The sequence below is a fragment of the Zingiber officinale genome, chromosome 8B, assembly GCF_018446385.1.
Source record: "Zingiber officinale cultivar Zhangliang chromosome 8B, Zo_v1.1, whole genome shotgun sequence".
Lineage (NCBI taxonomy): Eukaryota > Viridiplantae > Streptophyta > Magnoliopsida > Zingiberales > Zingiberaceae > Zingiber > Zingiber officinale.
The window spans coordinates 19,114,400-19,139,588 of NC_056001.1; the positions used below are offsets into that span (position 1 = coordinate 19,114,400).

General features: G+C 38.3%; 2 protein-coding genes and 1 pseudogene across 2 annotated transcripts; 2 read left to right on the forward strand and 1 right to left on the reverse strand.

The window, feature by feature from the left end:
* The first annotated feature begins 395 nt into the window (after positions 1-395).
* Positions 396-10,105, forward strand: LOC122014999 (protein ORANGE, chloroplastic-like). Its single transcript, XM_042571592.1, has 8 exons — positions 396-846; positions 3,309-3,423; positions 4,663-4,779; positions 4,860-4,946; positions 5,691-5,767; positions 7,990-8,117; positions 9,186-9,322; positions 9,630-10,105. The coding sequence occupies exons 1-8, from the start codon at positions 623-625 to the stop codon at positions 9,705-9,707; spliced, it is 963 nt and encodes a 320-aa protein (XP_042427526.1). The 5' UTR covers positions 396-622; the 3' UTR covers positions 9,708-10,105.
* Positions 10,106-10,886: 781 nt separating this feature from the next.
* LOC122018177 lies at positions 10,887-11,028 on the reverse strand (annotated as a pseudogene).
* A 7,451-nt stretch (positions 11,029-18,479) lies between these two features.
* On the forward strand, positions 18,480-20,034 carry LOC122017895 (trihelix transcription factor ASIL2-like). The gene has a single exon (XM_042575611.1). The coding sequence runs from the start codon at positions 18,651-18,653 to the stop codon at positions 19,749-19,751; it is 1,101 nt and encodes a 366-aa protein (XP_042431545.1). The 5' UTR covers positions 18,480-18,650; the 3' UTR covers positions 19,752-20,034.
* Positions 20,035-25,189: the final 5,155 nt, after the last annotated feature.

Consider the following 25,189-nt stretch of genomic DNA (forward strand, 5'->3'; position numbering starts at 1 on the left):
AAATAAGCATCTATTACAAATTGATGTTTTAATAGAGAAAGATGAAAATGAATGGGCATCCTTTCATCTTCTTAATGTTACAATTGATGTACCATCCAATATTTCTTTGATAGTAAAAGTTAAAATAGTTATCTCGATGGCACTCCTCAGGGTGACACCCCATTATCTAGAATAAAAATAAATCATTATCCAATAATAACAGCACAAGTAAAGAAGAATTCACTCGTGGCATTCCGCGTCAGTTGAGTGAATCAATTGCGCCGTGGGTAAGGGTAAGTGCTCAACTTGAGAACGGATTGGGCTTAGGGTATTTTGGACATTGGGTAAATAAAAGGTTTTTTTTTTTTTTTTTGCATATTGTTTTCGCGGTATTACTTTATTAGTGGTGGGGAATCCACTCCACTAGTGAACGCCGTCCACCATTGTGTTATCGGCGCAGCGCCCGTAGCCACAGGTGAACTCTCCGCCGGTGGAACTTGCCACTTCGATTTGTTCTGTGCTCCGTCGTCTTCTTCCCGGAGGAAGGGAAGAAGAAGAAGAAGAACAGATCCAATCCCCGCTCCAGTTATCGATTCTATTTCTTCTCCCGATCCCTGTGCAGATCAGCAGAGATTAGGTAGCCATGCTGTGCTCCGGCCGAATATTGATTCCTCCCTCGAAGCCGACCATCCCTCGCCCTCCCACCTGCAGGTTCGCCCTCGAGATGATGACGTGGAGGCTTAACACTCCGCATAAATTGAGGTGGAGGCGGCCGGTTGCTTCGGGCGACGCTGACGCTGCTGCCTCACCCTACCCTGTCGACGCGGCCGCCGCCGGTGGTTCGTCCACTGAGAAAAACCCTGCCGGGTAATCTTCTACCTCCTGAAACCATTGTCTCACCGAATCGAGTTATTTAGTTTTTTGGAGTTTGTTTTGAATCAAGACGAGCTTTCTTGTTGACCTAATTAAATTCGGGGGGTGAGGGATGGGATGACTCTCCTGTGACTATCATTAGACATTTCAAAGAAGCTATTTGGTTTCTTTGGATGAGGTGGCTTGTGTTGTTTGGTAAATGAAGCAATATTCTTGTCTACAACTTGGTAGTATATTGAGAGTTTTATCCTGATCGAATTCCTTCGTATCTTTCAACAAGACGGCTGGACCTGGAGAGTAGCCTTTTGGCTTCTCTTGATAATGTAATTTCTGTTATTTGTTGAATGAAATGAAGGAATCTTCCATTCCTTCAGGCTGCCGAACCTGGTGTGGTCGCTGCATGCCTTTTGTCAAAATAAGAAAACACACACACACACACACACACACACAATTCCTCTGTCTTGATGTTATTGTGAAAATGGTAGGAGTTGATGAAGGCAAAAAGCTGTTAGCTATTTTTAAAGACAGGAGAATGGTTACACATTTTTATGTGATCCGGAGTTAGAGACATTATGGTCAAGGCAAAATTCATTCCTAAGTCACTGCCAACAACTTGCAAAGAGTTTTAACTGACCTAGCTGGCACCTTCAAGAATACTATAAATTTCTTAATTGCCAAGTGTGAGCTACCTACTATCTGTGAATTATTGCATAAGAATTTGCCCACTTGAAATTCTCATGTTAGGGTTTCAAAATTTTCTTGTAGAGATAGTATAGCATATATACAGTTCATTCCACTTGCTTCAAAGAGAAAGGAAATATTCTGGTATTTTAAATCGAAATTTGTCAGATACCTTATATATATACTGGAAATATTTTTGCTAATTAGAGTGTATATGTTGAAAAACTTCTTACACACACACACAAATATATTTAAATCAAAAATAACATCATTGACCCTATACTAATGAGAAACTACAGAAAGAAACAATGACATCCTAACTTTCCCATGCTAAATGGGTTGATTCTTTCTCATCTGGAGGTGGAGACTTGAGATGATTATCTTTATTTTAAGAACTTATAAGAATGTTAAATGCTTGAGGTCTTGAGCCCAAGGAGATAACTCATATAAGTGGAATCGTTGAGTTTCATTGGTTTCAATGACACTATTGGGTTTAGGATCATTGGTAGAGGATGATGTGGTGGACAAGAACAAACAAATTTACATAGGTTGAAGTTAGGGCTGAGTTCTAAAGATTGCAATTCTCTGGTGGAAAATAGATGCTAGAAAATGATGAAGAAAGCAATTTGAGAAATATGAAAAATATTGATAGAGCTTTTAAAACAGGATCTAATAGTTGGAATTCATCTTGATTGTGAGGGAATTGGTCTTTATAGGTAGTAGAACTACTTCAGGGTGTGTGCGTGTGGTTAATTTAGGGCTAAGGGAGAGGGGCTTGGCTATAGGGGACAGAGATAGGGGAATTTGTCTTTGTAGGTAATAAGAGACCAAGGGCGATCTATCAAGGCTACAAGGAGAGGGTCTCGACTTCAAGCGACAGGAACAAAGAAATCGGTTTATGCAAGTTGTGGGAGAGCTGACATGACTATAAGGGATGGGGACAGTGGAGTCAGTTTCAAGCTAGCAGTGAATGAGTACCATGGCTACAGGGGGTTAGGTACAATGGAATCAATCTGCGAGAACAGCACTGGATGAAATTGGCCAGCATTGAGGACTGTAGCTGAGGATGGGTGGGTTCTGGTTTATCAATTTTTGCCTGGGTTGGACTAGGAGGGTGGAGGAGCAGACAGTTTTCTCAGTTTTGGTCAGGATTAGAACTGAGATGGCAGCAAGAGATTAGGAATGCAGGTGAAGGCTGGAGAAATTAAGAGGAAATGAACAATTTTTGTGGTGGTGAAAAAGTAGAGGAGGCTACCTCTGTAGACAATAGAGATAGATGGACAGCATGGAAGAAAGGAAGGGCAGGTACTACGCAGGGGTGGAGGGTTTCATGTGGAAGGGAGAAGTCTATGATGCTGAAATATGTATTTCATTGCCTACTGAAACATGGATACTATATATTTTTATATACTCTGCTTAACTAATCTAAAAACTAAGGCATCATACCCCATAATGTTCACATAATTTTATGACTAAGTCATGTGTTCCTATTTTATATAATACTTAGCAACTACTTTTCTTCATTATATAAACATATTTAATCTTTTAGCACGTTGACTTGGTAACCTTGATTATACTACACTGTGGAATATTCATTCCTCTTATATGTATCTTTTTATGCATTTCTTGAGTGTAAAATCAGATATTTGATTGTTCCTACTTCCTATCGCCCTCTTCTAGATCTAAGTCAAGGAAGGTATTTATATGCATGACCTCAAAATTGAGGTATTTGTGTATCCTTATTTGATTTATTTTGGTTTTGTCTGCAAATGCAGCTTTTGCATAATTGAAGGACCTGAAACAGTTCAGGATTTTGCAAAAATGGAATTGCAAGAAATTCAAGATAACATCAGAAGTCGACGGAATAAGATCTTTTTGCACATGGAGGAGGTGTGGGTTTGTTGATTTAATGAGAATTTTCAAGTTAAATAAGTGCCATTAATTTCTTGGATTATATTAGAATCTTTTAGATATCAAAAAGGAATAGCCATATATAAGACAATCCGTCTCAAACACTGAGAACTAATAGTTACCTGAGGTTTACAGCACTTTGCTATGTAAAGACTCATTCTTCAGCAATTAAAAAATGCGGGGGACAAGATACATAAGAAACTGCTGGACATAATCAATTAAGGCACTAAAGATTTTATGACAATATAGTTAAAACTATTAGAACTATTGGTCATGTGACAAACTATTTTTATAAATTATGGGCATGATGGTCAAGATTATGATATGGACTTTAGGATCTTACCATCTTGACCTAAACAATTGAGATCGTAGGTAGAATCTGAATCAGGTTGGAACCTTGCCTACTAATGATCCTATTGTATGCTTCCTCACTGTTCATATAAAATCTTAGGTCCAAAAACCTTGACTAGATGGAATATAATTATATTTTCGTAGAATATTTTAGGCATGAAATTAACTGAAAGCCTGTATTCTTTTTGGCATCAAAACTTTTGAAAAAAAAATACAACTATATGTGATTCTCCTAACTAGAAGAATCTCTTTTAACATTAGCTATTACCATTCCTCTTATAAAATTGCTATTTGCTATGTGAAGATGCAGAAATATATCTCATTGTCCTTAAATCTATGATATGAATTATTTCAATTATGCTTTGTGATGTGAGAATGACAAAGTTTAAATGTTTGTATTAAATTATTAAATACTACATTGAAAGTTAGTATATAAAATAAATTATAAATGTCAAGTATAGTTATAACGAATATTTAAATAAAATAGTAAGATGCTATGATTCTATAATTCAACCTACAATCCAAGCCTATGGGCCTCTCCTATTCCTAGGTAGAAGATCCCACAATCTTGGCTATAATGGCTATAGGTCTATTTTGAAGGGGACATTTATTCCCTCTTTTTCACTCTACTACTAGATGAAAAATGGGCAAGAATCAAAAGCGCACCTTATCATGAAAAGGGCACCCTATGTTGAAAAAATATCAAAAGAACGCCCCTTATTTTTGTTATCGTCAAAAAGTCACCTCATGCTGAAAAAATATCAAAAGAGCGCCTCTTATTGTTGTTATCGTCAAAAGGGTGGCCCATGTCAAAAAAAAAAAAAACAAAAGGACATTTTCCTGAACATCTCTCTTTGATTCTTATAGGTTCGCAGGCTGAGGATACAGCAAAGAATAAAAAATGCTGAACTAGGAACCTTCAATGAGAAACAAGAAAGTGAACTTCCCGACTTTCCATCTTTCATTCCTTTCTTACCTCCCCTGGTATGACTTTGTGCAGCAATTAGCTTTGTTCAGTGTACTCTCAATGCGCAACTATGTAATGCACATGCAATTGAAATCAGACACCAGCAAACCTAAAGTTGTACTATGCTACCTGCTTCACTCTCATTGGGGGAATTATCATTTTTGGTGGTCTTCTTGCACCAACTGTAAGTCCATATCAGTTATCCTTTGAACTTTCAAGCTTTGTAGCTAAGTGTGACTTGCTTTATTCTATAATAGATATACCTGCTGGCAACTATTATCCCTGATTGGAATAATGTTCAACTTTATAGAACCTGATATATCAAGTACCAATAAGTACCATCATCATGCTTCTTTACTTAGACAAACCAGGAACCACTGATATTCAAATTAAGAAGGTCATTTATTTCGAATCCAAATGACTGACGAGTTATAACATGTTTTGGTCATTAATCAGTTGGTCATAGAGAGATCTCAAGTTATTTCTCTTTAATTTCTATTAGTTGATAAATTCATTCTTTTGTATGTGCATCTTGTGTTCCCTTGTAAAAATGTGTGGTTTGCTGCTTTCTTCGTTAGAATACAACACCTATAAAAATTTCTTCAATAGAGCAAAAAACCCATAAAAAAATATTTTCATGTTTAAAATCAACTGGTTTTTGATCCTTAAAGTAATATCAAGGGTGAATGTGACTAGATGGACCATTCATTAATTGAAAAGCTATTGACTTTATAGGTCAATATAATACTTCAATGTCTCATATACAATTTCAAGGTTAGATAAATTATTTTATTTTATTTTTTATTAAATTTTTTATGATGTACACATTTTGCATTGGATTTTTTAATTTAGGCGGTTTTACTCTTTTCTCTCACCTAATGTTGGTTGAACATGTTAATCTAATGACTATTTCTTGTCAATCTTCCAGCTGGAGCTCAAGTTGGGAATAGGAGGAACATCTTATGCCGACTTTATAAGAAGTGTGCATTTGCCTATGCAACTAAGGTAAGATTTTGGATGCCATAAAATGACTATATAACCTACCTAGTTTTCTTTTCTCACATTTCTCCCCTAAGTTAGAATCTCTGAAAGTGTGCCTAATTATTTACTCTAAGAACGTGGAGAAATAAATTATTATTTGTTTGCGTTGAAGTGTTAAATTGACTATAGTTATTCTCTACCCTAGTTGACATGACACTAAAATTGAACCGGCAGACCACCTACTAACTGGGAAGAAAATTGATAAACTGAAAGAGATAATTAGCCTCAAACAAAGGACAAACTATCACACAAAAAAGGTATTGAAAATTGTATCAATTTAAAGATAATTAGAGTACAAGACTTTAGGTCTTTCATACACTTGACTTGACGATAAATGCTAAAACAAATATTTTAAATAAATAAGATATGCTAATCTTAATTGGATTATAATTATTCTCTATTTGTTGCCAAAATAGGAATGCTAATTACTAAATGACAAAAATCAAAGGTTCTTTGTTTAACTCAATAGAGGTTCTACTAAAAATTGCATTGCAGGAGCTTATCTAAGGTGTCACTGGAGTGGTTTTTTAAATTGTAATAAGAGAGTTCTTTTACTAAGGTTGAGTTATCAGGAAGCTTATTTGAGCACTATCTTAACTACAAGTTCATCGATTGTAATTGAACTAAGGTCTTAAGATGTTGTATTTGAATTTAACTACTTAAGGGTGTCTTGTCTTTATATACTTGTTAGGTAGTCTTTTAAAGTTAAATGGGATATATTCTTAATTAAGTATATTTTTAATTTCATGTCACTGTGTTGTACATCTTGCTTTCTAATTGTCTAGGCACATCGCTAATCATTTTTAACGGATCCACTAAAGGTGAATTTGGCAAATCATATTCATTCAGTAGAGGTCATGTTATAAAAGGGCAGTTGGTGCATGAAACTCCCGCTAATACAAGGTCCGGGGAAGGATCTATTGTTGCAAGAGGCTATTTCTGACACTTGAACTCATGACCTCTAGGTCACATGACAGCAACTTTACCGTTGCGCCAAGGCTCCCCTTCAGTAGATGTCATGTATGTCAGTCAAATAATTTTCAATGTCGTCTAACCAATAAAGAAATATATTAGGGTCTATTCTACCATCAAAAGTAGAGGCATTTGATCTAACACATGTAGCTATACAATAGAAATAATTTAATTTTTGCATCATTTAACATATTGTATGTCATATGATCTTGCCTGAAAGCGAGGAAGATGATGCACTGGACAGGTGACTATGAAGTTGACGGTGCGAACACTCTTAGCTGGAAAAAAGATGACTCTAAGCAGTCATGTGTGTCAAAAAGAACATTAGCAATCGGGCCAAGGAGGATCCTCGACGCAGGCACTCCGATGCTCGAGTCAGTGATCGATCGAACAGAAGATAGTGAACAGTAGTAAATGAACAATGGGCGCGTAGCGTTCTTATAGCGTAAGCATAGTGTTCGTGTGTACCTGCTGCTCCTGTAGATGGAGACCCTCTTTTATAGTGTTAAGTTTTCTCTCTGCACGAATCTTGATTCATTGCCAAAAAAGGATAGGCCATAATGATGCTCTGACACTTTTCCCAAAATGGACTCGCAATCTCTACGTTTTGCAGGGTAGAAACTTCTAATGTACAACTTGCATAAGTGGTATTCCTTTGATTTTCTGACAGCTATCGCACAAGATGACAAGGAGGAATATTAGGTCGTTGGGTTGAGGGGCCCTTAATATGTTGAGTTGGCAACCCGACCGAGTCTTTTCTGTAGTCCGATCGTATATCACTTGCAAGAACGGCTAGGTCGGATTTAAGAAATGCTATCAGGTCTTCGCTCGGCCTCTCCGTTTGGCCAAAGAGTCTGGTTGGACCAAGTATCCAGCTTGTCCGATCTGCCCATAGGTTCGATCGATTAGACCACCCAGCCGAAATGGTTAACCGTGTTATCCCAAGTGGCGAGGAGAACTTGGCTCTAAATGATACTCATTCGGCTCAAGGTTTCATCAATACTAAGGGACTCGGGCTCGGATCCGACCGGACCCATGGTCCGATCGGATGACCTCTCAGCCGAGACAATCGTCCGCGCTTGTCCCAAGTGTTGACCCTTTCTTGATTTTGACCGCCATGTCATCCTTCCTTCTGGACTTTGACCCGACTTCGGGGGCCCACATCATTTGCCCTATCATCATATATTCAAATCTCACTGAAGTTTCCTTTGCAGTCAGGTCGATCCAATAGTAGCATCTTTCTCAGGTGGAGCTGTCGGAGTTATATCAGCTTTAATGGTGGTTGAGATCAACAATGTCAAGCAACAGGAGCAAAAGAGATGCAAATATTGTTTAGGAACTGGTAAATCTTCAAGATCCTTAGCAGTGTTCATGAAATTTATTAATTGTTTTCATCTGTATCAAACATGTGATCTGCTATTATTTCTAATGTAGGAAGAGTGTTATTCTTAAATGTAAGTACAGAATAGAAAAACATCAGTTTTGCAATTGGTGTTTGTAACAAATGACAAGGGGTGTTGGGATCCCTAGTGCTTTTGATACCACTTGGTGGGATTTGAGATTGCTCTAGCAACATTTGGTGGGATTGTGCATGGGCCTGTTCTTGATTTTTTTGTTGTAATTCCTTAGCTTCATTAGTGCCACTGACACTCTATTGACACACTAGCATAATACCTTGTTATTTTGTCTGGGACCAAGCACGGATCTTCTTAAGGGTTGTCCTGGGCTCTAGCCCAACTCAAAGAATTTTTTTTTAATTCCTATTGTAAAAAAGTTTTCACTATTAGATTTATTACACATTGGTTCTTTTTGTAAAAAAGATTTTTTACTTAGCCCACCCCTTCCACACCCAAAGCCCAGTCCACCTTTTCCTGATCATCTGTCCCTGTCTGGGACTGAAAAGAAAGGAACTTTAAACCCTGGGTTGATTAATATTTAGTGATTCCCAATGAAAGGCACTAGAAACTGAGTTTGGAACTCTTGAAGGTAAACTTTTGGTAGGTGTAACTCATCCTCGCTCAGTTCATATCTCAACCCTTTTCAAATGAAACGTTTGGCCTAGGCCATGATGCTTCAAAGAATCTTAGTTTATTTATTGCCTTGCCATAACCCTGCTTACAAGATAGGAAGGGCATGTGTTTTCCATTGTCTCATTTGCCGAATGTAAGATATGTCGGGGTTGACAAGCTCACAGTGTTTTTTTTTTTTTTGGAAAAGAAATTCAAACCTTTTCATTAAATTTTCACAAGCTGGAGAAAAGTAAATTATTTGACGAACTCAGGAAATCCTTTTTGGTTGAAGTAACCCTAGAGTTGTTTCCGTGAAATATTAAACTTAATGGACACCATATCTGCAATTCAGTTTTTCCTTGGAACTTTTTCCCCTAAAATGTTGCTCACATCATGTGCAGGATACCTTGCTTGTGCACGCTGTTCAAGCACTGGCACTCTTGTTTTAGCCGAGCCTGTTGCCACTGTTAATCCCATTGATCGTCCTCTATCACCACCTCGGACAGAGAGGTGCTCAAATTGTTCAGGTTCAGGGAAGGTGAGATATCATGACACAAAAAACAGTTGCTTACACATATTGGCGTGCTTCATATACTCTACAAACTAAAGAGCCCCACAAATTTGCTGGTTCAAGTATTTTTCTTTTTGAAGTGATTTTATTTTTCTCAAGTGCGCCTGCTTATCTCATTTATGTTTCTTGAAAGTAATGGTTTCAGTAAGCTTAGACAAATATGCTTATTACGCACTGGGTTTCAATCACAACAGTGTGATGATAACTTGTCCTTGAAACTACAAAGTTACTTATCAAATCTGAACAGGAAGGGCTCACACTAGTGATTTTGTAGGTTATGTGCCCAACATGCCTATGCACAGGGATGGCCATGGCCAGCGAGCACGATCCTCGCATCGATCCATTTGATTAAATCTCTCAAGTCTCGTTTCAGCATGCAATGAGTTGGTTTACCACTGTTTTCACTTTGCAAGTGGATTGCCTGGGCAGGCCTCGTGCCGCAGTTATTTCTTCAATCCAACTACGCAGTACTTAGTTCATACAGGCGTTCAAAAATATACCAGTGTGAGTATATATGCATGCGGAAGCTAATCTCAATTCTGGATGTTTACACCATCAAGCTGGAGTCGTGTGTTTTTATCAGTGAATTAGTGTTGTAGTTTGCAATAAAAACCTTGGGAGTTCAATCGCAATAGACTTTATGTAGTTAATTTTATGATTGCTTCTGCTGTGCCAGTGAGGATGCTTACAATATATACAATATACTTAAATTTCAAAAGGTTCTCCATCTAGTTATTTTAGTATTGTTAATATTGTGAATTGCACATGGTATCAAAGTTAAATTTGATTGCACTTATTTTTATTATCTTGTGGTGTGGTATGGTATAGTGATTATTCAAAGTTTGAATTTTTTTAGAGATAAATATTCTGGAATTTTGGATTTACCTAGTAGGCGAAATAAGGGAAGACGGTGCATCTATTATACACGGGGTAAAAATTAAAAGAACGCTCCATATTTGAAGACTCGTCCAATGGATATTTCTTTTGCAAAAATTGTCAAAAATGTGTCACATCATAATTTTTTAATCCTAAAAATATACTTACTTTTATTATTAGAGTAGCTAAATACAATGTGATAAAATATAATATTTCATTTAATCAAAATTATTATACATAGAATATTATATCAAAATATTTTAATCAACTTAGTTTAAATTTTTTAAATTATATTAAAATTATTTTAACCAAGTTAAAATTTTACAGCAGCTACTTTGTTAGGACAGATATCTAAGTAGTTATTGTATAGTTGTAACGGTTTTTGATAGTGCTTCAATACTGTAACAATATTTTATAGTAATATAGTAGTTACTAAATAGCTTTTAAAAAAAATTAAAATGATTTTGATCGAGTTAAAATAATTTTAATGGAGTTTAAGAAATTTTGATAAGTTGGTAAAAAATTATTTTGATATAATAGTATTATAGTAGCTAATTTGTAATTATTACTGGTCAATCATGTATACGTGTTGTATAAGTAATATAATGCACATATATGCGTAAATTAGTACCTTAGATCTATAAATTAGATTTTGTAAGGGTGTTCCAGACCCATATAGTAGTACAACCCAAGGATGACTCTCCCTCATAAAAAATAATTTAATTTTTCATATTAGATATTAAGCTGATAAAAACAAACATTATATTTGATCTTAGCCAAAAGGTCGAGAAAGGTATACTTTCTAACGTAATCGGTCCAAGGTATTTATAGAAGTTTTTCTACTTACGGTATTATCAATTCTAAGATGTGAGACTAAAAAAAATCATGACAATGCATAATTTGTGATACGGTGATAAAAAAGAGCTCCACCAAAGAAGGGTCAAAGGGGGAAAAAGCCAACTAACGTAGAGGTCAAAGTCAAAAATGGTCAAAGGCCCTAATTGGCCGATTGGACCATACCATCGGAAGCCCCTAGTCGGCCAGGCGAGGATGTCAAACGACCATCCTCCGGTAGCAACGATTAGAGTTAAGAGATAAGCGGCAGTCCACGGCAGGCCAACCCTCGCTGATCGAGCGGCACGGCCGATCGGACAAAGATAAGTACTGACAATCGGGAAGTAGAGAAGGGGACAAGCCAAAAGCTCCGAACGGCATGACCGAATGGGGATAGCCAGTCCGAGCAGAATTTGGTCGGCTTACAGTGGGACCCAGCTGCATATCTCATCGTATCCTTTTGGAGGTTAGTGCCATTAATAATAGAGCATGTCTAGTAAGCAAATCGTACTTTAGAAACTTCCTTCCTGTCACATCAGAGATTTGCGCACTCACTTAAGGAAAGAAGGTATCAAGGATATTTTTTGACTTATCTTTTCCTAAAACGCTTTGGAAAATATGTGTATGCTTTGGGATGTGTCCCAACACTATAGTGACACTATTAAAGAGGGGGTTTCCACAAAAAGTGTTAAATATGATCATGTTCAAAAGTAGAGAAGATGTCAATCTGAGGGCGTGGCTGTAAGGTTGACTAAGCGGCGACTTTGCCCGGTCTTGCAATACAAAAGGCGTTAGTGCCTATAGGTCCCTTGCGGCGTGCAAGAGGGGGGTGAATTGACATACACAATTAATCAAAAAATACCTTTCTCAAATAATCGGGCTTTAAACAATTACACACTTAAAGAAATATTACAGAATAAAAACGAGTACGAGACAAACAATTTATTTGATTGACAATCAGAGAATTACTATTCCAAAATAAATAAACTCACTATAAAGATTTCCTTCTCGAACAAAACGTCGGAGGTGGAGAAGCCTCGTACACAGAAATTAAGCTTGGAGTGAAAAATGGAAAGAGATTTGAAGTACAGAGTGCGTTGTTCGAAAAGGAGAAGCCCACTGGTCGAAACTGACGGTTTTTTGATGTGGCACAGTCTCCCCCCCCCCCCCCCGGCCCAGTGTGACAAATCTCATCCTCTTGCGAACAACAATGCAATAGACGTGGGGATACAATTTTATCCCACTTCGAGCGCTCGAACCCTTGTTGATGCTAATCCACAACGTCGAGGAGTTGAGGGGCTCCGGCTGGACCAAAGTGATCTGGGCACTAGGAGTAGCTCTGGGCACCCGGAATAGCTCCGGCTCTTGGACACAAGTTAACTCCCAGTTGACTTTTTGCCCGGGCTTCCGCTCATACTCTGTTCACTTGGGTGATTTCGACCATCCGGAATTAGGCTTACCCGAACTCATCTTCTGGCCTTTTCAAGTAATCTTTCGCTCTGACTTCTCGTCCCTCAGAAACACCATGCACTTTCTTCTCATCCGCCAGCGTACTCTTCCGCAGCATCTCGTCCCTCAGACACACTGAACCCATTGACTCCTTCCCATGTCATTCTTCTTGCTAGCTGCATCTCTCGTTCGACTTCTTGTACTTCTAAGTTTCTACACACTTAGACACAAGAATCAAAATATAACAAGATCTAACTTGACTTGATTGATCACATCAAAACTACCATGGGGTATTTACACTGCCGAGCCAGGAAAAGGTTCCCGGTGTTGGCTCTTCGATACTCAAGTCAGTTTCTGGGACAGTGGAGAATAATAAGAATGTTATAACAAAGAGTGTGTCGAATAACAAAGTTGCGAAGAAGTAGTGCTCTTTTCAGTGCTTATTTGATGTGGACATTTTGTCAAAATAAACGGCGCCTACTCGGGCTTGAAAAAGTAAAGTGTCCGGCTCGAACAACTTCGAATAGTAAAAAAAGTGAAACATATTGGGTACAAGGGGAATCCTATACAAACGAAATAATACCACAACTCTGCACAGTAGTCTAAAGTAATTAGGCATTAATTAATACAGTGGAATGTGAAAATATTTATAAACTTCCAAGAGAAAGGGATGGATGGGAAAGCGTAGGTCGGCAAAGAACTAGTCTTTAAAAAAAGGAAAGAAAGTCGTCTAGAGGCGTGTGAGGGCAAGCATAAGCAGAGAGGATGACAATTATGATTTGGTAATCGTCGGGAATGTGGTAGGTCAGTTTCATTTGATCTACCTCATTACCATTAAAATTAGACAAGGTGGGGGTGCATCATAGTCTGGGAACAACCGGGGAGAGGGGGGAGGAGGAGAATGCACCATGAAATAAGAGGAAGAAATTGGAGATTGAAAGGGAGAAAGAGAGGAAGCTTATTGGAGAAGGATCGTCGACGACAAGCAAAGGATTGAGAGCATAGAAATGAGTGAGAGGAAGACGAAGGCAATACACGAAAGAAGAAGGAGGCGATGAGTTTAAAAACCCTAGACGCGACATTCCCAGGCCATCCGATCAAGAGTTTTGGAAAATGAGACTCAATCTGAGCCGTTAAATTTGAAAAGGCAGCCATCGCATCAAATCTAAACAGTTGCTTGTCACATTACATATGCAACGCCAGGGAAAAGCGACATATGACATTTGATTACAAATGACATTAATGAGGAGGGAGAGCACATGATTAAAGAGCATGACCAAGTGTGCTTTGCATTAATGGTTAGGGATTTTAATGATTTTCGAGAAATTATGGTGACGTCAGCGGCAATTAAAAGGCACTACGTGGGGGGTGAGCAGTCAGAGTAGAGATCAAAAGGAAGTTAAAAAATGATTAAGTATTGGCCATGATAGATCCGAGCGGCATCAATCCTGCGTATGAATAACCGATCGGGATATTGATCAGAAAAAGTACAAAGATGGCTAAAAGTGTCTATCATAGGCGAGCGACAGCTCTAAACCCTAGCATCTCTAATCAGAAAAAGGCAGCTTCTCAACAAACGATAGGAGGCAAGAGGAGTGAACGTCATAACCGAGTGGAGGCTCTAAACCCTAGAGCACCAGACCAAAAAGAGAGCAGTTTCTTAAAGAATGGTTTAAATGTTGATTGTGGTAGCCGAGTGGTGGCTCTAATCCATAGTGTGTCCGGTTGGCGAATGTGTTCAAGAAGAACATTAAAAGTCCAGTCAGTCGGACTTACAACCTCTTTCGATTAGACTTAAGGGAAAGACTTGTGATATGATGATGAAGAGGAGCCCCACCAAAAAAGGGTCAAAGGGAGAAAAAGCCTGCTAACGCGGAGGTCAAGGTCAAAAATGGTCAAAGGCCCTGGTCGGCCGATCAGACCGGACCATCGGGAGCCCCCGGTCGGTCGAGCGTGGATGTCGAACAACCATCCTTCTGTAGCGGCGACTGGAGTTAAGAGGTAAGCGGTAGTCCACCGAAGATCAACCCTCACCGATCGAGCATCATGGCCAGTCGGACAAAGGTAACCACTGACGGTCGAGAAGCAGAGAAGGGGGCAAGCTAGAAGCTCCGAATGACACGACCGAATGGGGACAGCCAGTCCGAACGGAATCCGATCGGCCTACAGTGGGACTCAGCTGCATATCTCATCGTACCCTTTTGGAGGTCAGTGTCACTGACAACAGAGCATGTTCAGTAGACAAATCGTACTTTAGAAGCTTTCCGTCTATCACATCAGAGATTTACGTGCTAGCTTAAGGAAAAGTATCAGCGACACTTTTCGACTTGTCTTTTCCTAGGACGCTTTGGAAAATATGTATATGCTTTGAGATGCGTGCCCAGACATTACAGTGACACTATAAAATGGGGGTTCTCATTTACAGACAGAGGTATGTGCAACTGTGTTATTCGACACGTTCTTTGCTACAATATTCTTTCTGTTCTCCACTGTGCCGAAAACTAACTTAAGCGTCGGAGGATCAACGTCGGAAACCTCTTCCCAGCTTGGCACTAATGCCTTTTGTGTTGTAGGACCGCGCATAGTCACCGCTTAGTTAACCTCACAGCTACATCCCCAGCTTGCCGTCTTCTCTGCTTTCGAACAAGATCAGTTTTTATATAAAAAATAATCACATAAAATTACTAATAAGTCTTAAAATTATTTTTAGTGTGAAAAATAAAAATATTAATATAATTTTGTTTTGAACTTTACTAACATTAGTTAATATTGAGTTCAGATTTTTTTAATAAAATGGTAAAATAAGACGGGAAGTATGATAAAATAAGACTGAAAGTATGATTATTCTTGAGATAAATAGGATGTGAGACCTTTTTTTTCATTTTTGCTTGTGTCTATTATATGGCTATTACAGCTTGTATACCTACGGTGCGTGATGCATAGTGGTCCGTGGGTGACTGAGTTTGAGCTGCATGAGTTAAGGGCTCTTCTAGAACATGAACTGTCTGTCTGACAATCCAACTTAACAAAAGAAATTGTAAGGTGAGCAGAGGGGGAAGTCTTAGGAAGGTTACACTCCGGTGCTAGCTTACAAGTGAAGTGCATTGTAGGCCATGACGCCTAGGCCCCTAATTTTATTAGGACCTGATTAATTAATTAAAGACATTGAAAGAATTAAATTGGTATTATTAATATTAGTTAATTATAATTATCTTATTTATTGAAGGGAGTCTTAGTGCAATGGTAAAATTATTGTCATGTGATCAAAAGATCACGGGTTTAAATTTTGAAAATAATCTCTTGCAAAAAAAAAACATTTACAGCTGCGTACAATAGATCCTTCAATGTGACCCCACCCGAACTATTTTTTTATCTTATTAATTCATTATCCATTCCACTTTCTATTTATGCTTACATCTAACTTTATTTACTTATTAATTACCTACCATAGTTTAATATGAGATTCTATTTATCTTAAATATAATTTATTTTTTAATTGACATATTTCTTTTTTTATTATTATCTGATTCCATCTTATTTTGCAAGTAGTAATATTATTCTTATAAAACATAATAAACTCTTTTCTTCTCGATATTTCTTAAAAATCATAATCATTTTCTCATCAGAACATTGTGCCATTTTCTTTTCTCATATACGATTCTATATGTTTTTTCTTTCTTGCTGATGATACTCTTAGAGAACACCCTTCTCTTTCCTTGTCGATAATATTTCTTTCTCGCTTTTTTTTTCTTCCTCGATAATATTATATGAATTAGAGATTTTTTATCCATAAAATACAAAGTAAAATGCTTTAGTAAATTAACGTTTAGTTTGTATTTTCCACGTTATTTTCTATTTTTATTTTCTGAGAAAATGAAAAATAAGTTTGGTTTGTATTTTTCAAGTTCATTTTCTAAAAAAAGACAGAGCATTTTTTAAGAAAATAAAAAATAAGAAAAAAAATTAGAAAATACTATTTTTTAAAAATGAAAATACAAACAAACCAAACATTCATTTCAAAATTAAAATTAATAAAATCTTATTTATTTACATTCTGAAGATTAAATAATTTAATAATTTTATTATAAAAAATAAAATTATTATCAAAATACCAACTAGAAAATTAAAATTTTTATAAAAAATTATTTTTTTTAAAAAAAATAATATTTATTTTTTAATATATATATATATATATATATATATTTAAATTTATCATTTTCAATCTCAAATTTAAATGAAAAATGAAAAATGAAAAATATTAAAGAAAATTTAAAAATATGTTAAAGAACGTTGTTTTTTTAATTTTTTACCTAGGGCCACGATCAATCTTGAGACTTAGACAGCCCTGGTGCATTGCGTGAGATGTCTCCATCCAATGCCCAATGGTCTAAAATTGTGTCTCTGCCTCTCTCACTAATATGATACAGAAACAAAATACTAAAAAAAACAAATTTAAATTTCAAATAAAACAAATATTTCAAAATTTAGTTAATAGACGAATTAAAGAGGTAAAAAAATGTCTTCATCTAAAATCGCATAATGGTAAGGCTCCGCATTGATGTTATAATTGAGTATTATAACATATTATTGGTGTTAAAATTAATATAAGGCGCATGTTAATTCCAAAGGTTTCTTTTATAAAAAACTTTTGCTCACGCACTGCTAGGTCCAGAGGTATTAAAACATTATTTAAAAAACCAATTAATATCTCATATATATTATGCCTTCAAACTTTATTAAAAAAATCAATTAATATCTCATATATATATATACTATGTCTATATAAAATCTTACCTTTAGATAATTCGGAATAAATAATAAAGATATATTTAAATCCCTTACCATCTTAAAAAATTATAGGACATAAAATGAATATAATCGGAGCTCTCTAACTTGATTAATAGATTTCAATTAAAATCGATCGAAATCCCACATAATCAAGTTCACATTAGGCCTGATATGAACTTATATTAGACCCACGTTGGGTCTGATGAAATCATATTAGACCCAACGTTGGATTTCGATCAAAATCTATTAATCGATCCAGAGAACTCTAATTATACGCATTTCAAGTCATGTGGATTCCTAAGGTTACAAAGAGTTCAAATATGTCTTCCATTATTTATTTAGGATTATTCGGAGGTGAAATTTTATTTCAGGTCCAATGTATATGAGATATTAGCCTGTTCTGATCTGAAATGAATGTAATAAGAGTTCTCTAGGTCAATAAGTGAGTTTTGACCGAAACTCACTAATTGACCTAGAGGGCTCTGATTGCCCTTATTCCAGGTCTTGTGGATTTCTAAAGGTGATAAGTAGTTCAAATATGTTATTCATTATTATTTTTATTTTTTCTCATGAAAGTGTTTTGAAAAAATAAATTTGAGTAGAATAAATTGATAGGTGGAGAGATTAGTTTTCCATGAGTGGAGAGAGGAGAGAGAGATTCAGATTGCTTGTGTCTTTTGGTAAATTGTTGAATTGAATTGGTGGTGTATTTTTAAAAGTCCTGATTTCTAGGTCAATAAAAAAAGTGGATTAGGGGATAAATCACTTATAATTGTGGTCGGATCATGTCCGTGATCAAGTTATAATTAGTTGTGATCTCTACTTGGATTCATCATCCTCATGTTATCGTTTGGATTGAGACAAATGACTAGAGGTCGTCAGTAGTGAGTAAGTGATTAGACAGCTTAGCGCCAAGAGAGTTAGCCTCCGGTTACACATTCTAACTTAAATAAATTATAATATGAGAGACAATGAATTTAGAAAGAGAGGCTTATGATGCAATTATAACACGCATAGATGTTCTAAGGAAATAGCCTCACCAGCTTGCCTACGGGCTCAGCACCGACCCCGGTTCAGACTTCCCTCCTCCCCGGTCAGGACACCGCCTCCGCTTGCACCCAACCCAAATCCAAATTAGCGACGCGGCTCGAGTCCATCCCTATTTGCCCTCGCCGCCTCTCGGGCGGCGCGCCCGCTCGCACCACGCCGCTGGTGCGCGCGCGGCACCGTAAGCCGCCCACGGGCGGTGCCCCGACTCACCACCCAACAAACCCCATCATGAGCCCCATGGCCATCACCGCCGTCCCCTCCTTTCCTCATCGCTGCCTTTGCCGTCTACTCCTCCTTCATGGCTGCCGCCGCCGCCGCTGCCACCGCAGCAACAGCCTCCTCCCTGAAGAGGGGCACTCCCTCGTCCGTTGCACTAGCCGCGTCCGCCGCCTCCGTTGCAGCATCCCCTTCTCCATCCTTTTCTCCGTCGCCGCCCCCCGACCCTGGCAGATCGCCCTCCCCGTTTCCTCCCCCGCCCTCCGTTCCTTCTCCTCCACCCTCGTCCTTTGCTGCCGTCCCCTCTCGCCGCCTGGCTGCCCCCATATGGACCCAGGACGAAACCCTCTCCCTCATCGACGCCTACCGCGAGAAGTGGTACGCCCTCCGCCGCGGCAACCTCCGGGCCAATCACTGGCAAGAGGTCGCCGAAGACATCTCCGGCCGCTGCTCCTCCGGGACCTCCTCGCCGAAGACGGCCGTTCAGTGCCGCCACAAGGTTGAGAAGCTCCGCAGGCGCTATCGAAGCGAGCGTCACAAATCCCTCCATCTCGACCCCTCGCTCTTGCCAGCTTCCTCCTGGATTTATTTCCGCAAGATGGATGCCATGGAACACGGAGGCAACGGAGGAGTCGGCGGACCTCGTCGTCCTTCTGCACCGCCTCCTTCCGCCGCCCCATCCCTGCCTCCCTCTGACAACGATGATGACGACCAAGAGGAGGAGCGCGGCGGGCGCCTCAGCGGAAACAGCAGTACGCTTCACCGCCTCATGGGCAACGGCGGCGGAACTATTGGGGAGCTCCGGTTCAAGATACCCAAGGCGGTGCGGTCAAAGGTCTACAGAACTGTGCATAGACCGCCCCCCGGCCCTGACACGAATCATAACCCTACGCCCCGCATCTTCAAGGGATGCGGCGGCCGGCCGGCGACGGAGGGAATGTGGCCGAAGGTGCATAAGAAAATCCGCCGCCACAGAATGGAGTCAGAATCGAGTGCAATCAGAGAGATGATTTCAGCCGTAAGGATGCTTGGGGATGGATTCCTGAGAATAGAGCAGATGAAGATGGAGATGGCACGGGAGATAGAGAAGCTGAGAATGGAAATGGAATTGGAACGCACTGAACTTATACTTGATACACACCGGCGCATCGTCGACGCTCTTCTGAAAGGCGTCTCCGGCTAGAAGCGGGCTAAAGTCTCGCCGGAGGATTGACAAGGTCCTAGCTTTCTTAGCTTCTGACTTCTTTTCTGTTTAACTTACAATGTTTGACGTAGAATCTGGTAGTGGTTGAATGCTCTACTTTGACGTAATGACTGGTAGTTTGCTATTTGTTTGTTCTTCTTACTTCCTAGCTTTTGGCCATGGAGCCATGTGTAGTAGTTAGTTCTTTCTGGAAATCGACTTAACATATGTTATCTCCCATTGTTGATATGATATCGTAAATTAAGTTTTTGCTTTCTTGGTATGAGTTCTTGCATTCATTGAATTCTCCAGAACCTCAATCTTACTTTGATTTGCTAACTAGTTACTGCATGTGTTTACTTTGGTGTTATATTGATTTAAGGGTTTAGGGTCCAATTAGATAGAGATAAATCCATTATCTGCCTGATAGAAGTCAGAACAATGTGGGCTACATTGCACTGGGAATTTTATATTGTCTCTTTTCTGCCGTTCATCCTGTTCATTGTTTTTTGAGATATTGCTAAGCATAAGAGAGAGAATTTCAATGACTTTTTTCTCTTATGAAGACAATCTCATTGGGTTTAACACTTGACTGGGAAAATATGTTTACATTTCAAAATCAGGTGCATTTACTTCATACTTGGCAGTTTTCTGCTTGTGTTACACGGTGAACTCCGTGGATCTGTCTGCTTTGTAAATTGTAACTTGAAGAAAAAGAGGAGATTTTGTCATCCTAATTGTTCCTTGATTTCTTGTAGTATTTCTCTCTTAGTGGAGTTTGGTCTCTAGATGTTCTGTAGTTCTTGATTCTTTTATCAAACCCCTAATGTCTGCAAACAGATCGGACTATAATCCAAATGTCAAATAAATGCTATTTTAAGATTTTTTACATGGGTTTACGTGGTGACGAGTAATAGCGTTCGGAGATGAAAACTATTAGAGATGTGTGATTATTTTCTCAACGAATGATGCTAAAGTGAATGGTATTATAGAGACACTCGTGATTCTAATAATCTTATCATCCTCTTCGTTGCTAAGTGATGTGGGCCGAATCTCCCGTCTTGCTCCCATTCCTCCTGGTTCGACCGTACTATTTAGTTCAGGTTGACACTGATAGAGCCTTCAATCCCCTTCATCTACGCTGGTCTCCAGCGAGTCTCCCATCTGCACTCATTTTGGGTTCATACCAGAGCCTCTAATCTTCTATGACCAGCTATTTCCGAGTGCTTCCTATGACCTGCTGCACCCAAGCTGTCCTCCGATATGCTTCCGAGCTACGATATCAACATCCATCAATGGGGGTTGGCGTCGTCGGCTTTACCCTCTGATGGTTAAGTTAGCACAGTGCTGAAGAAAAGGTTGCCTTCCGCGAGGAGAAGGGCTTGAGATGGAAAATGAGAATGTCTTCCACCAGAGAACTTCTTTCAAGCTGAAAGAAAAGGGTGTCTTCCACACGGGAAGGACTTCTGGCAAGCTGAAAGAAGAGGGTGTCTTCCACACGGGAAGGACTTTGGCTTGAGCTAGAGGAAGAAGAAACACAGTGGTTGAGAAGGTCGATCACTGCTTTGATTGGAGGCTACTTACAGAAATTGAGCCCGGTTTTAGCTAGCTCCTCTTGTTGAGTACCTTCCTGCTTATATAGAGCTGAAGTCGAGGTCCATTTGGATTTCCCATGCCTTGGCTGTCAGCCCTTATCTAGATAAAGTTAACCTCGGACATGGGCAGAAGTTGGGGGGCTGTCACCTTCAGTCTCAGACACAATCTGACACATATGACAAGTGCTAGTGAGGGTTCATGGTTGACTTCTACTCGCCATACGAGACTGCCTGTAGGCTCAGTCCGTCGGTACTATGGGTGTCACTACCCTAGGTCAACTTCTGCTTCCCCCATGCCTTGACCATGACTTGTTGTCTGGCTCTGATCCAAGAATAGCTAGCAGGAATGTTTAAGTAAAATGACCGGAGGGATTGGAGTCCAGGGGAGGTATCGTCGTGCAGGGATATTCTGGCAGACTGGATGATGTTCTAGGGCGTTCCCGAGTGAAGTCCAGGGAAGTGTAGAGGTTGGAGTCGTAGGGAGATATCCATAAGTAGTAGTATTCTCACGGTTTGGATGATGACATCACTTATTAGACTGCTAGCTAGAAATGTGTTAGAGCATCCCAGGAGTTCTCACGCTTCTTCAACTTTTTGTTTTTTATATTATTTTTTTTAATAATTGTAAAAAAAAATTCAGCACATGCAACGGCTAATGTTGTCTTCGTTGAACCACGGTTAAAATTTAATTTTTTAATTTATAAAGAAATCCATAAATATAAGATTGATTTTATATTTTTCATTTATTTTATTGTTATCTTTACTCTGTGCTTATTTCTTCCTTTTATTCTCTATTTGTATTCAAGATGGATGAAAATTTCAATACTTCATTTACAAATCTTTTGAATTCTTCAAATGGCAAAGGAAATACATCTTCTTAAAATACTCGCATTCCTCCAAATATGCAATATCCTCATATTTTCTCTCACACACAATATCCTTCAAATTTTCAAAATACTTCATATGTTCTACAATATCCTCCAAAATTTTTAAATTCTTAAAGTTCTCTAAATTTTTTGACAAATCCAAGTAACGCCGCCCCAGCTCCATTTGGTATGTATCCACTCCAAGATTGGTCAACCATGGGTAGCCAACTTGGGATGCCTTATCCTTACGTATTTTCTCATACTCAACTACCAGTCATACTTTTGAATAAATCGAGAAGGGTTACTATTAATCATCTATCAGCGACAAAGAATCTCTAACGTCATCATCTATTCTAACAACTCAGTTGCCATCACACATCATAAAAAGAGCATGAAGTTGAGCTGGAGTAAAATGAATCGAAACGAAGATTTTGGTCTCTCGATGAAGACGTGGTCCTTGCGAAGTCATGGACAACTATAAGCACCGATGCAATCATTAGTAATAACCAGAAGGATCAAGCTTTTTGAAAACGTATAGCTGATTATTACAACAAGTTTCACCCCACTAGATCTATGACGAGAGGTTATCAGCGGCTGGAATCACATTATTATATGTTTGCACCGATGGTAAATGAATTTTTTGCAACTTATAATAATTTTTATACTCATCGTCAAAGCGGTTGGAGTGACGAGAATGTGTTAGATAATGCACTGAATATGTGGAAAGCCAACAACAATAACAAGGATTTTAAGTATATGTATGTGTAGAGGGTTCTTAAAAAGTATGAGAAATATACTCCACAATCAGTTGCTCATTACTCTAACAAGAAGGCAAGGACATTCGAATGGGAACACTTCAATATCAAATCCAAATACGAGTGTTGATTTGGATGACTCTGAAGTCCACATTCTTCCAATAGGGCAAAAGACAGCGTAGAGAAAGGCAAAATTTAAAGTCAGAGAGAGTGACACAATGGAACATAACATTGACAAAGAATGACAAGATATTAAAGAATATCAAATACAAAAATTGGCTTTGTAGGAAGCCAAGATTTTTCATAAGAATTATGAAATTCTTATGAAGGTTACTAGTGAGATGACACTAAGACAATTTTATTTACATGAAAAAATGGTGGAAAAAATTAAATAGAGACATGGCCTGGTGTAGATATATTTAAGTTTATTTTTATATATTATTATAATTTATGTCTTTTTATTTGATTCACTATAATATTTATGTATTTTTTAATTATTAATGTTATTTCATATTAGTAATTTTTAAATTTAAATTTTATAAAAATTTAACGGTATATAATGTAAATATGAAGAAGATATAAGAATTATATATAATGAAAAGTGTAGGACCTATGAAAGAGTTGTTGAGAGATTTTTTTGATAGTGGAGAGATGTGTGAGGTTTTTAACTTTTGATGTGGCGCATGTAGCAACGAAGGAGTTCTCAATGAGCTCTAACCACTGTGGATGCCCTTAGTGGAATTGATAAAGTAAAATAACTGAAGGGGTCTTAGTCTAAGGGAGATATTCATGAGTGGGGAGACTCTCGCGGCTTGGATGACTACACCACCTATTAGACTGCTAGTTAGAAAAGTATTCACAAGAATGATAAGGAAAAATAATCAGAGGGATCGGAGTCTAGGGGAGACATCCACTGGTGGGGATACTCTTGCGGCCTAGATAACTGCATCACTATTAGATTGCTAGTTAGAAAGGTGTCAGTGGAATTGATAAAGTAGATAAGTCAAGTCGAGTTAATCTTTGAGGTGTTCAAGCTTATTTGATAAGGTAATCAAGCCAAGTCAAATCTAAAATGAACCAGGTTATTGAAATGATTGTTCAAACTTGTCTTGATTTATTTTTTTTACAAGCTTGAGTTTGGTTAATTTAGATATCAAACTCTTAATTCAAGCTTATTTAATCGTTTATTGAGTTTGATAATTCAAACTTGTATGTTCATTTTATTCTTTTTTGTTTATTTAGTATGTTGATGAAAGTTTTTTTAATAAACTGTTTAAGCTTACTCATTTTGTTTAACGAATTGTTCATGTTTGTTTATTTAATTGATCTTGTACGTATTGAACAAACATAAATAAATTTTTATCAAACCGAACACCAAGTTTATCACAAATATTCAGTTCATTTACAACCCTAAGTAAAATAACTGAAAGGGTCGAAGTCCGAGGGAGATATTCACACAAGGGATGTTCTCGTGGCCTAAATGGCAGGCTAGGGGCATTCCTTGATGGGGATGTTCTTACACTATCAGTTAGTTATGAAAGGAAAGAACTTGGAGGGTTTATCCAAGAAGGTACTTATGTGGGTTTTTACCCATGTTGGTGGACTAGGACGGGTAGACCACCACTCTCATATCCACGCAATCTTAATGTTAGACCTCTTCAGGGATGTTCCCAAGGGGAATGCTCCCAAGGAGCACATTTCCCAAATCATGAATTTCTGAGTCTATGAACTTCCTAAGCAATGAAATCTTTCCAGGTTGTCCCGTAAGGGGTGTTCCTGAGTTGTAATATTTCTAAAGCCATGAGTCTTCCTGGTATGTATTCAAAAGGTTGTTTTCAAGTCGTCATCTTTCCTAAGCTACAAAGTCTTGAGGTCACATCTTGGACCGTTTGACAAGTACCCGCTTGGATAGGTCTACGGTCTGAGTTAGGCATGGATTGCGAGAGACATCACTAAGGGAGTGTTTGGTTGGAGGGAATGGAAGTGATGAATGGGAATGAAATTGAAAGTTAGTGTTTGGTTTGGGATATTGATGATGGGTCCCACGGACTCAAACCCCCAAATATGAGATTGAGTCATTACCAAGTAAAATAGGAGGAATGAGAATGGTGAGTCCCACGGATTCAAAATTCCTCATTCCTATTCTTTACTTCAATGATTCTTATTCCTATTCTCATTCCCTTTCGCAAACCAAACGCCCCCTAAGGAAACATTTTCTCTCA